General features: G+C 36.1%; 1 protein-coding gene across 2 annotated transcripts in view; it reads right to left on the bottom strand.

Annotated features, from left to right (window-relative positions):
* Positions 1–16,869, bottom strand: part of DACH1 (dachshund family transcription factor 1) — a 446,358-nt gene that overhangs the window by 200,729 nt on the left and 228,760 nt on the right. For both annotated transcript variants that reach the window (XM_053563860.1, XM_053563861.1), the window contains exon 3: positions 7,837–7,998. In XM_053563860.1, the coding sequence (XP_053419835.1) occupies positions 7,837–7,998 (162 nt within the window). The remainder of the gene's footprint in view (positions 1–7,836; positions 7,999–16,869) is intronic.

Genomic DNA, 16,869 nt, shown 5'->3' with positions numbered 1-16,869 from the left:
TGGAGTCTACCATATAACATATTCATTTGGATACATCCCATAATTTCCTTATTTTTTATGATTACACAAAGATATAGAATCAAATAAAATCATTTAATTTATAATTATATAAATTATACAAATTTATATATAATTTTTAATATAATATGCTTAAATTATCAGATTTACTTCATTGCCCAGTTAGAACAAATAATATTCATAACAAACGAAAACCATTGCAAATTTTCTAATTACGTCCTCCAACTGTTTGCATAGATAAAAAAAAAAATGTTGCCATGAAATCAAACAGCCGCTGCATGAAAAAATGAAAATATTCTCTGCATTCTGCTTTTCTACATCATACATTCCATAGTTCATATGGGAAATGGGTGCATGTTAGTAATCATACTGTAATGATTTTATTAACATTGGGGGAATGAATTTACGAATATATGCCCAAATCTTTTAAAGTGAAATGAAGTTATTTTTAATATATAAATATATTTTCCATAACAGTCACCTGTTGTGATCAGTGGTGTTTCCATTCTTTTACATAAACAAGGAAGACGAAAAACGAGTTATTAAACACAAAATGGTGTCATCTAATTTCCATAAAATAATGAAAAAGAGCTTCATAAATGGTCAGTTATTAATGATCTAGTTTTAAACTATATATTTTTAAACACTCATAAATTTTCCACAATAACATAACAATATTAACTTTTGCCCAATTTCTTCCAAACTCCAATTAAATGGATATATAGTAATGAGGCAGAAAATGTACTATTATTCTTTTTCTTATATTCAAAATAAATATAGAGCACCCTTATTCATCATATATAATAGTCATACAACATGCAAATATATGTATTAACAATCTACTTACTAATACATTGCTTTAGGACATTTGCATTGTTTCTAGTTTGTTTTGTATTCTAGAAACCAACATTCTCTTGTCCTTTATATTCTACTGAGTTTTCAAAAATAACAAATTTTAGAGCCAAGAAGGAAATTGGGCATCCAGCTCCTTATTGATTATATAAGACAGGTGAATAGTTAAGAGTCTTATCAAAGCAGCTATGTTATTTATTAGCTACATTATTGCTACAAGGGAGGTCTTTTTGCCCTCTGCCCCTCCTCCCCCACCATATAAGCCAAGTAGGGCTTATCTTGGTCATGTTATAAAATAATTCAAATTTTACACAATTTTTTTATAATTTTGAATTAAATTAGCTATTTATTCTTTATATTTTCAGATTAGACTATCTTTTTAAAGTAACAAAGAAAAATGCCAGAACGATTAAATATTTACAAATGCATTAAATTAATAAAATTGTAGCTTAGTACGTTTTTGTTTTTATTGTTGGGGTAAACAATTTTGTGTGAAATGTCAGAATATGAAGACATCTTTTACATAGGGAATGATGTTAACCATATGGCCTATTCACAACCAATTGAATTACAAACCATGGCAGTTCCTACACTTTTAAGAGATGCTTATGTAATCTTCCATTAAAGTTCCACTAATGTGACATTTGTAAAAAGGTTTATGTTTGGACATAATTTCCTGACCATATGTGAAGCCACATAGAACAAAAGCATCACTTAAAAGCGTTTATATATAAATTGACAGCTATCAGTTCCAAAGTACTTTTTATTCAATGTCAGAGTCTTTTTGGACTTTTAGGGTAGTCGTGTGTGTTTCTGTGTTTGCAAGACCCTGGCTGTTAATACAGTTAAATTTTACTCATCAGGCAGGAAGAAGGAGCTCAAAAATCATTGTTAGGCAGAAAAACATTTCAGTTAAAAAAAAACTTTCCACATTTAATCTGTTAAACAATAGTAAATTTCTTATGAATCAGTGATACTGTAATTGAACTGGAGACATTTTTAGAGCAAGCTTGCTTTGGCTTTTTCACCCTCCGATTTGGAATCTGCTCACAGTACTGCCAGCTTAACCAAAAAGGATTAACTCTCATATCCAACTGAGAACACAGATAATTCTCAGTAATTGGTAAAAAATGAAGATGAATGGGGCTGAGAGATAAGGAGCAATTAGCTCATCAGCAGTTACAGCTGTGCACTCAATCCGGATCCATCTCTTGAGTCTCGGCCCCTTTTAAAGAACCTAAGCAGAATAAGCATAGGACACCCCTTCCCCCAAAAATTGCTATACCTGCCCATCATTTCTCTAGACTTCCATTTTATTTCCTTACTGTACAAAGACACCTGTCATAGCATGCTATGTAAATTACTACCTCTCTTAGGACCTATGTCTAAAGCCAATCTTCTTTTTAAACTTTTTTTTTATAACAGAAACCAAATGACTACTGTAGACACTCTTAAATTCCCTGTCAATCGTTTCATTATAGCAGCATCATCTGTTTGAAAATATAAGCAATTCCCTCATCTAATTATAGGAAGGATTTGAGGTTCATTAACATTGCCAAGGCAGAGAATCCAATGTGCAACTGCAGAGCTCTGCTCGGTGGCCTGAGTTCTCAGTTTCCTTTTATTTGCTTTCTCAAGGTCTCCAAGACTTTTTCCTGAAATCATAAAATTAATTTTTTCCTTCCAAATAGACACGTGTGTTGGAAGAAAGGAAATGACTCCTGCAAAAAATATTCTATTTCTGTAGGAATGCTTAAAAAAAAAAAAAAAAGATATTAAATGGTGAGCTGAAGAAGATAACATTATCTCTTTATCTGCCTGGCTTTTTTTTTTTTTTCTTCATATATTTGTTTGTTTGGTTTGGTTAGTTGAGGAACAGAAGTAAGGAGTGAGAAATACCGCAGAAGAACAAACACAAGTCCTTATTTTTAATTAAAACTTCTGCATCCTTGTAACTACTGTAAGTTTGAGAAAATGAAAAAGAATCGTATGTTTGCAGCACGTGAAATGTACTCAGGACTGAAGAACACTCCATCTGCTACATTTGCCTATGTTCCACAACATTCAGAAAGAGAAAATGCTGAAGTCTTGAGACTACTTCACTTCCTTAAAGAAATAACAGCCATTAGGAGGTTATGACTATAGTTTAAACAATGAGATTTTCTTGGGACATCTGTTTTGAAATCACATTTTGAATAGATATGAACTCATTTCCTACTAAGCAAGCAATCTACTATTGTTGATAGCTGTTTACCAGTTCTATGAGTCAGATACTAGCCAGTGGCAAAGGTCCCTCTTAAATCCTCCGAGTATTTTTTAAACTGTATACATAGTGTTTTCCTTAAATAAAATGTTAAGAGAAGTACAAATGTGGCCCTTTCCTGCCTCTTGGTAAATTACAGTCCACAAAATTTTGCACTTGGGAATAATATTCAATGTATTTATCTTTAAAGAGTTATTTCCTTTGTTGTCATTAGTGAAGGGATAAGATACTAGGTTTAGCAAGTATTTAAATAACACAGAAACTATTAAGAGATGCTCACTCTGTCAATATTTACATAGCATTTACAAACTAGAAGTAAAATTAAGTTTCCTTTATTTAGATTAAGCTTATTATGATTAATTTAGCATCCTCAAAAGTATGTGTAATGCCAAAAAAAAGGCAAACAGATAAAAACATAGCTATAGATACTATCAAATTGACCTTGGGTTCACCAGTTTTAAATTTTGCATTTGCAATATCCTACTCCCAATTTCCAAGCAGCATTTTTTTAAGCTGGTTATGTAGATCAGTCTTTAAAGCAAAAAAATAGCAATTTATCTAGCCTGTATGTTGTGGACAGTGTTGCCACTAAAAAGAATCCAGGACATTTTTCCTTCTTATCTGCAATGTAGCTCATATCAGCCAACCTGTCACAAGATAGTACTTGATATAAACAAGAGATTGCAAAGACATCTCAGTAATCAATATCAGGATGGCTACAGTATGGAAACCCCAACCAGTGCATATCATTTGTCTCAGCATCTATTTCTATGGCCAAATGAAGCATTAATTCAAATCATAAATCTATGGTGATTTAAATCTGGGAATGAGCACCTGCCTGCTTTAATGATTTATTTTGTACATTTCAGTAAGCAGGAGATTTGTCCATATGAAACTGACAGGTCACCTTCAGATGCCAGGAGCAGACTGTTTATCACCATGCAGACTAGCATCTCATCTTAGCAAGTAAATATTAAACTAAAAGAATCCAATTGATTGTGGATGAGGGAGAATGGCAACATGGCCATATATTTTACTCAGCGTGCTGATGCCTCACTCGACTTTATCCTGAGGTCCTCACTTCTTCCAAAGTGATCATTCTGTTGCAAAGATATGAGCTCAAGGTTACCATGTAAAACCAGGATACGAAATAATTATTTGTCAGAGTCAAAGGTTTCTGTCAACACCCTTTCTGGCTAATTTTTAAGATTCATATTACAAGCTGGAAAGGGTCATCTATAACGAAATTATCCCATCACCTCACCAAGCCACATCAAACCAAACCAAGCAAAAACAAAATCTATTTTGTGGAGCTATAGGATTTATTTACAGCTAAGGAAAAAAAAAATCACTGCTCCTGGAAAGGAAAAGCCTGAAATGTTTAACAGAACTTGTGAGTACAGGAGGGGAAAAAAGCCCTGAATTGGCTTCAAAAATGTCACTGGATTAGGTCAAGATTGAGTAACAACAATACATCATTTAAGTAGCACCTCTCTGAAGGGTTTCACTGCTTCTAAGACCCAATTGATAGATTCATGAGAGCGGTTTGTATGCTGAAATAAAGGCCTTGGAGATTCTTGGGATTCCTTCTAGAATTCATGTGCTTCAACACCACTTTCTAAGCACTTATCACGGTAGCTGATTATCCTGGAAGGTTCAGCACATCACACCTGCTTACTTAACCATCTCACTCATAGACCGTATGCTCCTTCAGTACTACACATGTATTGTGGTTATTTTGTATTCCTAGAATGAACTAAAATCAAATGTACAGCAAAATCCAAATGAAATGATGCAATGCCTGCCCTGAAATTTCTTCACAGGGCTGCTGCTTTACAAAGAATACTTAGAATAGGAAAAAAATGAGGAGGAAGCAGTTGGCGGCAGTATAAAGAGGGAAAAGGTAATTTTCAGGAAGGAAATTTTGAGAAATAGTAATGATAATAATAGCAAAAAACTTAGTAATATTAATATAACCAAACAATGTGAAAAGAAGACATTGTAATAAATAATGTAATAAACACTTGACAAACATTTTAATTCTCACAGTGTAGATAGTACTATTTATATTTTCCAGATGTGGAACATTAGGCTCAGTTTACAGACGTTTTTAAAGTCACAGAGCCTGTAGTTGTAGAACACTTACCAGGAAGCCGGCATTGTCCTCAGAACCAGGGAAGACTGGGACCATGTAAAGCTTCAATGAACCAATCGTTTGATCTGTGAAAACTCAGCCCTCTCTTTCCCTCCCTTGTTCTCTTCCCTTCCCAGGCTGTCTCACTGCTCCCCAGACTCTCTTTCCTTGATCTCCAGACAAATACCTGGCGTGGGGCTGGGGTGCTCCAGAAGGATAATATCATAAATGAAAATTTCTGAGAGAGCAGAAGCATTGAGAATAGAATGAAAACGACAATGCTAACATTTCTTTGGCCAAATCAACTGAAGATAGCTAATGGCACCAGTATGCACACACGTTCAAAGTGTTATTGGCCTTCCAGGAAAATTCAAGTAAATTTTGCTTCTGGTTCAGATTGGCATTGGATGGTATCAAAAGTACAAAGCAGTTAAAAAAAAAAAAAAAACTAAATGCCATAATGAATAAAAGTAATTTCTTCCAACTAAGATACAAAAGGAAATTTAGATTATTTCTTTTTTAAGCCATTATCATAGCCTATGTACAAAATACTTAAAGTAAGCTACAACTTGGTCAGTAGACCAACGTTATTACGTAATATCAAATATTAAATATGTAAGGTGCTTAATGAAAAGCCATGTTCTTCTCATCTTCTGCTTGTTGATTTCTCCAAAGTCAATTTCTGCTTTAGTCCTCCAAAAAATTCAACTGTTTTAATATGTTTTAAATTAAGTTTTATTAAATTGCCTATTTTAAGAATCCTTCCTCATAACTCCAACTATCAAGAACAGCCTGCATTCAAGACTTGCGCTCCTAAAATTCTGGAAACAGTCCAGATTATGTTTTGGAACGATAGCTCTGATTTATAATGGCTAATTACTTGTTTTCTGAAAGTATTCAATGTTGCCTTATTATATAGCCAAAGCCAAAGACTTTTATTTTTAAGTAATTATACTTAATAGTTCTAAACATAAAACTATAATTCCTTCAATTCACTTTGATACCATTTTAACTTCTCAAAGCCTAAACTCGTATGTATAAACCATGACTTAAACCCTCCTCTGCCCTCAGTGTCTTCCCCCAGGAGCAGGTACAAATGCAAACCTCTTCTTTTACTAAGTCCTTTTCAGCTTTGGAGTCACCTTTGTTTGCTTTTCCTCCATGTCTTTTCATCTTTCTGAGAAGTGCCAGCACCACCTGCTCCCAGTTCTAACCCGTTGCTTTTGGTCTTTGTCTCTTATGTACAAGTCTTGTAATTAAGTTCACAAAATCATCCTGGAAAAAGTGCTCTGAAGGGTGGACCAGGGGCTGACAGCAGAGCATAGCTTCCCCAGAGGAGTTCTGTGAGGGTGACTGTAGGGACAGTTTAGCAATGAGGCATGTAGCACTTTTACTAGGATGAGTTTGTGAACTTATCTGTCCAACCTTGTACTTACGCTGTCAAGTTCTATCTTTCTCTTTTTACGTTAAAAGCTCCCCTTTACTATGACTGAACTAGTGGTATTTTGTGCTTTGTGTGTCTACTTACAAATTACTTCCACCTGTAACATTCATGTCTAGTGTATGTTCCCAGGGAACTGTTTTGAAAATGACTAGTACCAAAATCCATGTTATTCCTATATATAGCCTTAACTATGCATTTCTTTATATATCCTTAACAGACTACAAGTGGAGAGCTGCTGAATAACTTAAGAAATACTGTGCTAAAATGCTACCGGGAAGAGAATTGAATACCCATGAACGACTGTGTCGTTCATGAACGTATGTTAGATAGCGTATCTTGCAATATCCAAATTTCTGTTGTTGAATTATATTTTGAGCATGGTTTCTGCATTTTAAGGAGAAGAAATACAGGACAGAAGGAAAATAAAAAGTTTTATGACCTCAAAACACAAATGCTAAAGATTTCATTCATGAAAAACCAACCCACATTTGAAGTTGTGTTTAACAAAACAATGACTCAAATGGATATTCGGCGAAGGTAAAACTGTTGCTTTCAGTTTGAGCATGACAGTTAACTTTGCGTCTCTCTTTCTTCACAGAGCAGGAAAGAAAAAAAAATCAAGAAAATGAAAGTTGTACTTTTAAGATGAGAGAGGCATTGATAATGGTTATGTATGCGAAGAATTAAGCATTAACATAATCCTTATTCTTGGCAGCATACGAAAAGTCTGTTATACTGACAATGACAGTAAATTTCTAACTTGATAAATGCATTAAAGGATCAAAAATCAGACATAGGGTTTTATTTGTACATGTTTTTCTGTCACTTTACTTATACTCAATAGTTTAGAATTCTGATGATTAAAACTTATTTGTATTATGAAAGGTGTTAACTGAATGCTTAAGATAGAAGGTGTAGCCATAATGTTGATCCTATAAAAAATAATTATTCATTTACAGTGCATGTTAGAGAGGCAAATGGTTATCCTTGAAAAATAGATGCTGTTTTGAAGCAAAAATACCAACTTTTAGGATGACTAGCCAGCAGTTTTGTTCTGCAAAAGCAAGTACTATATAATTCAGTAGCAAAGCAATCACAAAAAGTTCCAGTGAACATAAAACTTACCGACACTTGAATTCATGTCCCCATTTTCAGAGTCTGCTCCATGTTGGTTATTACTGGCATGATAGTTGCTCATAGCTTCTAATTTGATTTTTTTCACCTTCATTGCTTCAGCAATAGCTGCATTGGTGGCAGCGGCAGCTGCTGCGGCTGCGGCTGTCAGACCTTCAAAGAATAAATTAAAAATGAGGTAATTTAAACTCCAATTTTTCATGTAATAGTTTGTGTACTTTACAATATTAATACACATACACACACATATATATTACAGTATCTGATTCCTTTATGCAACACTCTGACGAGGTACATTCATTCCCACCAGCCAATGAAACAACCCTTATAGAAGGAGGAGGGTGCTCTCGAAAATCCCACAGTAAACGTTAGCAGAAACATAATTTACACAGAGAAGGAGAGTGGTGGAAATGCAGCCAGCATTACCTCTCAATGAAACCCATCCGAGTATCATTCCTGCTGCTTAAATGGAGGGAAAATCTGAACTGCTAGATTAATCCACAAGGCCTTACACTAAGTAAAAACCTTCCATCACCCAATTTTTCACTGTTGTGTTACACTCCGGCTATGCTGAATACACTACCGTTATCCATATATGATGCCCTGCCTCTTCGAGTCTGTGCTTTCCCAAATTCCATTCTCATTTTCTGGAATCTTCCTGTCCCATGGCTCACTTCCCTGACTTTACATCCTCCAGCAAAATGCTTCTTCTTCTTCTTCTTCCTCTTCTTCTTCTTCTTGGAACAGAGTGTCACTTTGTCACCCTGGTAAAGTACCAGCTCACAGCAACCTCCAGCTCCTGGGCTTAGGCGATTCTCTTGCCTCAGCCTCCCGAGTAGTTAGAACTACAGGCGCCGGCCACAACGCCCGGCTATTTTTGTTGTTGCAGTTTGTCCAGGGCCAGGTTCCAACCCGCCACCTTCGGTATATGCGGCCAGCGCCCTACTCACTGAGCCACAGGCGCCACCCCAAAATGCTACTTCTGTCTAGGAGTCTTATCATAACCTATGTTGAGCCCTCGTTTGCTCTTCTCCCCCTGAACCGTGTTTATACCTGGGCTTCGATTGCAGCACGTGCTCTGTTGTGCTGTGAATGTCTGTCTGTACGTGTTTTCCTCACTAGATCGGGAACTACTCAGTGGCACAGGACCATGTGTTGCTACGCAGCTTGGTGTCACCAATGTTGAAGGTGTTCAAAAGTAAAATAAAATGTAATAAAAGCTAATATTTTGTTTTCAGTTATTACGTGCAAGTGCTGATTTAAGTAATTTAATCATCTTAGTAACCCTATGTGATTAATTTTACCATTATGCTTACTTTACAGATCAGAAAATCATAGCACAGGACTTAAAAGTCCCAGAGTTGCCAGTTTTAACCATTATGCCATGACGTCTGTGCCTAACAGCTTGTCTCTTTCATCCGAAGAGCACGAAGAAGGTGTAGACAAAAGATTAGAAATAGAGTTGAGACAAGATTTTGGAAAATCAGATGATTAAGACCATGCTATTCTGAATTTATATATTTATGTAGAGGGGCAGCAAGCAAAGCTTTCTGAGCAGTGGAATGGTTTGTCTTCTTATAAGTATGGGAACCTACACCAAGCCAAGTAAGTTCAGCCTGGCAACCCTTGTCTGCAAAATGACAGACAAGCGCATATAGGAATGATCCCTCCTAATTCTAAAACATTAACAGTGTATGAGAAGATATATCTCTCCCACCCCACACCAACCCCACAAATATTCTTTTTGATATGGTTGCTTTCGTATTTCTGACTACAGAGCTCCAGCCGTTTGAATTTATCTGTGTGATTTATTTCCACTCCCAGCTGGTGGATTAGACACTGAACACCTCTCTCTTCCTTTTCCTCCCTACTAATCATCACTTCTACTTAATACAGCAAGTAAGTTACAGCCCATGGAATTATAAGAAAGTCTTTTTTTCTTTTTCAAGGAAATCTCTGCTATTTTTTGTAGAGGTTAGAAGACTTCACCTTTCCTTCAGATCCGACCAAGGAGGTGCTAACAACCTTCACCCCAGAGCAATAAGACCTTCAGATCCATATCTGTGCATGAAAAACTACTAACTGTCCCTTAAAAGGCACTGATAAAAACTCAAAGAATCCACCCGGGTTTGATCTGAACGTTCATTGCCTTTTAAGTCCCAACTTGAACTGATTCTCTCATCTTCCTATGATTGAATTTTCTCCCCAATTACTCATTTCCTTCAAAGATGTTTTAGAACATTTTCTTTCCGGTTCTCTGAAAATTCTCTTTGTGTTTCCCAACAAATCTTTTTTCCTCAATTTTGCCTTGTTATCAATGTGACCATCCCATGTGCCCCTTCCCTCGGTTGCCTGGGACTGACCCATCACCAACGTTTGACATTCCAAGGGCTTTGCATTTGATTTATGATGCAGGCAAATCTTGCTTATAGTATCCATGAGATATGCTGGCTAATATCATACAGATTCAAATAAAATTAAGCATCATTAAAACATAACCATGCATCTAGCTGGGCGTTGTGGCGGGCGCCTGTAGTCCCAGCTGCTCGGGAGGCTGAGGCAAGAGAATTGCGTAAGCCCAAGAGTTAGAGGTTGCTGTGAGCCGTGTGACGCCACGGCACTCTACCCGAGGGCGGTACAGTGAGACTCTGTCTCTCCAAAAAAAAAAAACATAACCATGCATGATATGGCCTAGGACGAGCAAGTCAAACATTCTTGAGCATAGCTTCTTCATCTGTAAAAACTTTCTAATCCCAAAGAGAAAATGTAAGGATTAAAAAACATAAAGCTGAGTGAGGAATGCCATATCATGTTTAGTAAAAACTAAGCATACTATATATTCCAGTTCCTTAATAAGTAAAGTCACAGCCTCGCTTGATTCCTGCAGGATATTATAGACTGGTAGAACCCTCTCAGCTAGAAAAACTTATACTTGCATAAGTCCCTGACTTTTAAAAATACTTTTTATATTTTTATTATTTAGATGATCATATTTATAGCAGTCCTTTATTTTACAGTAGACGGTTTTCCCAGTTTTATATGCCTAATACAAATTCCAGAAGATGTGCACCTGTCTTAACTCACACATACATGGACGCATGTTGTTAACTTCCATAATTTTTAGTTTTCTGTTTTTAGCCCAGTTTTGAAGGAAGCTACGACTTACACACATACATAATTGCTGGTTTTAGTTCCACTAATTCACCTGGCTGTTTGATAAGTTCACCACTCTAATTCTTCAATATCTTTCAAATTCAACCAGTTTTCTTCATTTCCACTGCCTCCCCCATCAATGCAAGATTCCATCTTTTTCTTTCTTAGAGTGCTGCAATAAACTCTTCACAGCTTGTACCTTCCCCTGCCTCTAATCTCTTCTTATGAAAATGAAGATCTGATCATGAAGACCAGGGCTTCGCATAGTGGTCAGGGCCCTTCACACTCAATCTCCTGGCCCTCTGTGTAGAATCATCTGTTCCTCCTGCTCTCTGTGCTCCAGGGACACAGGATTCCCTCCATTCCCTCTACTGGATGACCTCACTCCTTCTTTCAAATCACTGTCTGCACACATTGGTCCCACTTTTTTGAGAAGCTCTCTAGTCCCCAGTCCCAGACTTGCATGCACCTCTGTCATGCACTGGCTTAAATATTAGGCTGTCAAAGAAGCATGCTCAGGGTCCCACGTCTTCATTTCTCACCTTGAAATTCAACATTTCAAGAATTAGCTCAAGGCTCACTCTTTTAAAGAGCTATAACTGACCTTCCCCAGCCTATTCCTTGAGTAGACTTAATGATTCACTTGCTTGAGTTCATTTCAACCCTGCTGCTCTGTATGAGTTGGCCGTCACTGCTGAGCATTAGGATCAGCCACGAAGCTCTGAAGGCATGCAAATTCCGAGCCCTACCATCTGAGTTCCTGACTCAGGAGATCTGAGTTGGTGCCCCAGCATCTGTACATTTTTAGTTAATTTTACCATTCCACAGGTCTTTTTAAAGTGCAATCAGAGTAGAGCAAAGCAGTCCTTTGAACTGTTTATTCCTCTTTTATTCGAGGAGGGGGATAAGGCTAACTAAGGAGCAGGGGGGTAGGGCTAGCTCTACTAAGTCACATAACTCTTCTCTCGTCTCACATCTATAGAGATTTTTGTTATTCGCCCACCACCACCACCACTTCTGTATGTCACCCCAAAGTGCTTCATTCTACAAGTTACCACTGCTTTTAACTCTTCCCAACAATCCATTTTTCCCAAAACACCAGAAATACTTTCTTAAATGTATATATTGCAAGTAGCCACCACAATGCCATAGTATGAACTGTCACTGGAAAAAAATGCTTATCAAACGAGATTACTTGGAAAGCTCCAGGAGAAATACAGTAATTATTTTGATAATCTCAATGAAAAGTAATTTAAAATGTTGTTTTTATGTTACAATAAATGTGAATATATTAGGAGTAATAAATCTCGTTAATTTAATATAAAGTATAACTCCCCAAAGGGACATCTTGCCTAAGGGTGGACAGGATCACAAAGATTCACTCTTCTCTGCTCTTACAGCACTTCCCCCTGGCCTTGCAATGACCCTTCTAAATCCCTTAGTAACTCTCAAATCCCCTTCAACTTGCTGTCTCTAGTAAAAATATAGCTCGCAACCTGGACGCCAGCCTTTGGTGCAGATCCCATTGTATGTATACGTTGTTTCCTAACAAAGTTACCTTAATTTTTTTTTTGTTTGTTTGTTTGTTTTGAGACAGAGCTCACTTCACGGCCTGCCATAGAGTGTCATGAGTCATAGCTCACAGCAACTTCAAACTCTGGGCTCAAGTGATCCTCTTGCCTCAGCCTTCTAACTAACTGAGACTATAGGTGCCCACCCCGATGTCTGGCTATTTATAGAGATGGGGTCTTGTTCTTGAGCTCAGGCAATCTATCCTACCCAGACTCCCAGAGTGCTAGGATTAAACAGGCTTGAACCACCATGCCCAGCTTACAAAGTTACCTTAAAGGAAGAAAAAAAAATGTGCAATAAACTCACCAAATAACTCAAATCTTTGGTCTATACTACATAGAGAATTTAAACTCCAATGTTTATACATAATCAAGAATTGTCCACTTGCGTAAACGATGGCAACCCACAACATTTGCCATATCCTTTTACCTTCCTTTACGACCCTTTTCTCACTTCTCATAACTCTCCTCTTGCCCCATATCCGTAGAGATTTTTGTTACCCGCCCACGCCTACCCACCACTTCCATATCGCACCTCAAAGTGCCTCATGCTACAAATTGCCACTGCTTTTAACTCTTCCCAACAACGCATTTTTCCCGATAACTAGGCAATTCATTGTTTGCAAAAGTGATAATCTACATTGATTTAGTTGCAGTGCACAATAAAGAATGAGGTTATCAACCCTAAGCCCACATTCACAGAATGTCTCTGGGGTAAATGGAGGAATCTGTGTTTTTTTGCATGTCAGCCAGTTGGTTCTGACGCTTGGTGCCTTTACATTACTTAAAAAAGTGCATCTGTATCTTATAACAAATGCTTATTAATCAAGTAGATCATCATTGTTATGGTATTCAAAAGTGACTATGCTTAAGAATCTATAAGAGGCTGGCTGGGCACGGTGGTTCACACCTGTGATCTTAGCACTCTGGGAGGCCGAGGCAGATGGATTGCCTAAGCTCACAGGTTTGAGACCAGCCTGAGTCAGAGCTAGATTTCATCTCTAAAAATAGCTTGGCATTGTGGCAGGTGCCTGTAGTCCTGTCTACTTGGGAGGCAGAGGCAAGAGAATTGCTTAAGCCCAAGAGTTTGAGGTTGCTGTGTGCTGTGACACCACTGCACCCTACAGAGGGCTACAAAGTGAGACTGTCTGAAAAAAAAAAAGAATCAATAAAAAAATCTCCTAAAATGCAAGCTCGCGTTGTACCAAAAAAAAAAAAAAATCATTATTTTGAAACATACTACTTTGGTGTGATACAAACTTTTTTGAAAATGAGTCTCTTTATGCTTTTAACCCACCCAAGCACAGAGCTAACCAGGTAATACAGCACTTCTGTACGTTATTGAGGTAGTAGCCATACTCCTTACTGACTCTAGAAAATATTTACATATGTTGAATCAATTTGGTAACTGGTAACTGGTAATTGAAAAGCTTGAGTAATTGCTCCTTATTTCTTGATTTATAGGTTTTATGCCAGATTTCTTTATTTCATTGAAGGAAAAAAATAGATAGTAGATAGATAGATAGAGATGATAAACATGATGAAAAATAAATGAATGAATAGATTATCTCTTACACTAGGGATTTATTAACCCATCTATTTCACCTTATTAAACTTACTTTTATACTCTTAAAAAACACTTATAGTATCTCATGCACTGAGACAAAAAAAGGCACTGTAGTATCATTTATTTTTATTTTAAAAGTGTCTAAATCAAATTTTATCATCAGCAATGGGAAAACTTAAATGCATAGTTACAATTCATTTTCTGTATTTTTTTTAGATGGTTAGGAATCTAGGCAGTGAACCTGGAGCACAAACTAAACTAACTGGTTGAGCTGAAGGTGTTTTATAATTCCTCCATCAGTTCCCACAGAAGGACCAAGTACTTTAAATTTTTTGTACGACATTAACAACACAAAAAAATATATAAACTTTAAAAAAAAATTTTTCATTGATTAAAAAATTGATTGATAAATGTTGTGTTTAATAAAGATGTTTTCCTTCAAGATAAATAACTGGCTTATTATCTCAAAGATAATAAGTCACACGCACTCCTAAGCCTGCAAGCCCCCAGGCAGGGACTGTGCATCAAACTTAGGTTAATATCCTATATGACTTTTATAAGATGCAAACATATTAACGGTATTTTTTTGCCTTCTTATTCAATCTTAACAAACTGTATCCCTTGCAATTTAGAAGAACAAATACATTTTTACACAGAACTTCAAAACATGACTTGTCGTATTATCATCTAAATTATGATCTGATGCAAACTCCTATTGTGAGCTTCATTCTGCTTTGCTGCTTCACAGCAAATTCTATATTGTTTTTTCATTGCCTATTGTGAAAAGTTTTGTCTTGACTAATAAATTTTCCTTATTTTCACTTTTTGGATACTCCTGTAAAGTCTTTTAAAGTTTCTATTGAATACATGACCAATGTGGAAGTTATTAGTTATCGAATCTCATTATCATATAAGGATTAAGTGTAATACAGTAGCTGGACAAACAGCAACAACAATAGCAACAGCAACACTCCAAAGAACCACAGAAATCTTGGACAACATACATCAAACTTACTGGAAAAGAGAAGCAAATTATATAATGTCCCATGCTTCGAAAACAATTCCAATCTCACGATCGTTGTGAAGAATTAAAGTGAAAAAACCTATGCAACAGCACGGGCATTTGATAGCTGATATTATAAATTACTCATAATATCCATCAAATCCTTATAGTTTTACCTTTGTTCAGCTACTCACAAAGATGCAAATGAAAAAATTTACCTAACAGCCCAGAGAATTTAGCCTTTTGATAAATGGATATCTACAAATTATGTTTCTATCAAATCATTTGATGTAGCTATCTACATTGATCAAATGTATCATAAAATTACTAAAATCTCTAATCTGTGATCTCTAATCTGTGCCACAAAGCTATCACAATTTCAAATTCAATACTCATGGATTTAGCTTTTGGAAGATAAGAAGGTATCATTATTATTATTAGAGCAGTATTTCGCTCTGCAAAGATAGTTTTATTTTCCTTCTGCTTTCAACTTTTATTAAAACAGCCTCTAAATTCTTTATATTCTTCAAATGCCATTACACCATGCTGATCACTTTCTTTTAAAAAGGAAAAGTATCTTCAATTTATTTCAAATAAGTTAGTACCCTTAGTTATAAATAGAAGATTACAAATGTAGATTATAAATATCAATAAAAGAGACATATTGCTGTCAAATTCTTTCTCTGATCTGTTTGTTTGCTCATTAACTTGAAAGGTCCAATCTTTGATCTTTGGTTTCAAAGACATCAGGATGACTTCCAAATGTTTGATATGTTGTCTACTTTTACATTGCATTCCATATAAAATGTATCTCCCCAAACCTAAGGCTTAAATAAAATGGGTTACATCCAAGAGATGGTTAAGCGTTCAAACCTTCCATACGATAGACTCTATATTAGCCTATGTTACTTTGCTCAAATCTAGAAGAAACACTTTTAAACATATAGTACATTATAGCCAATGGTAGTTATTATTAATATTCTGGAATTGATAAGTTATTGATGTCTGGCATCTTTCCTACTGATTATTCAGGGAGACAGGCGGCTTATAAATATCTCATCATTCTGCCGTCACAGAAATTTCATCGACAGTGCTCATGCACAGCTATTAGCAATATGAATCTAACCATTACGAGAAGGAGGAAAATCGAACATGTGGCATTAATACGCAGTCCTGGTTCCTAACCATCTGATAGGCAGATGGTGTGAAGCGGATTCTCCAGCTGAAATGAAGGGGCACATCATTTAAAACCTTGTTTGCATTCTAACTGATATCAGTGCCATATTGATATACATGATACATCATGGCAGTATTTGAACAATCTAGTTTGTTTCAGTCATAAATGTTTACAGCCTTGTTTTTTTAATCTTATAAGCATGTTCAGAAGAGTGTATTTTTAATTTATGAAACCTATTGTTTACTTCTGTTGAACTAGAGGATTAGTGGAAAGCAGGAATATTAAATTACTTCAACCAGAGCAATAGAACCAACACAGATGAATAAAGTGGGTTTGTTTCTATTTTCAATGAGGATGTTAGTAAAGGAATTTTAAAATTAGCCCAGGCATTTTGTGCTTTAAATACATTTATTCATTTAAACCTTTCAGTTATTTTTCTCCAAGTGGCATACAGAGAAACTTAATGCTTTACATCGTCATTCATTTAAAACTCTCACTGTGTGCAATTAATCTTGTCCAACAATTCAATTCAGAAAGTAAAACATCAAAAAGC

Source organism: Nycticebus coucang, chromosome 15 (genome assembly GCF_027406575.1).
Source record: "Nycticebus coucang isolate mNycCou1 chromosome 15, mNycCou1.pri, whole genome shotgun sequence".
In the NCBI taxonomy this organism is placed as follows: Eukaryota; Metazoa; Chordata; class Mammalia; order Primates; family Lorisidae; genus Nycticebus; species Nycticebus coucang.
Note: the sequence above shows the minus strand (reverse complement) of the source record. Positions and strands in the feature narration are given on the sequence as shown.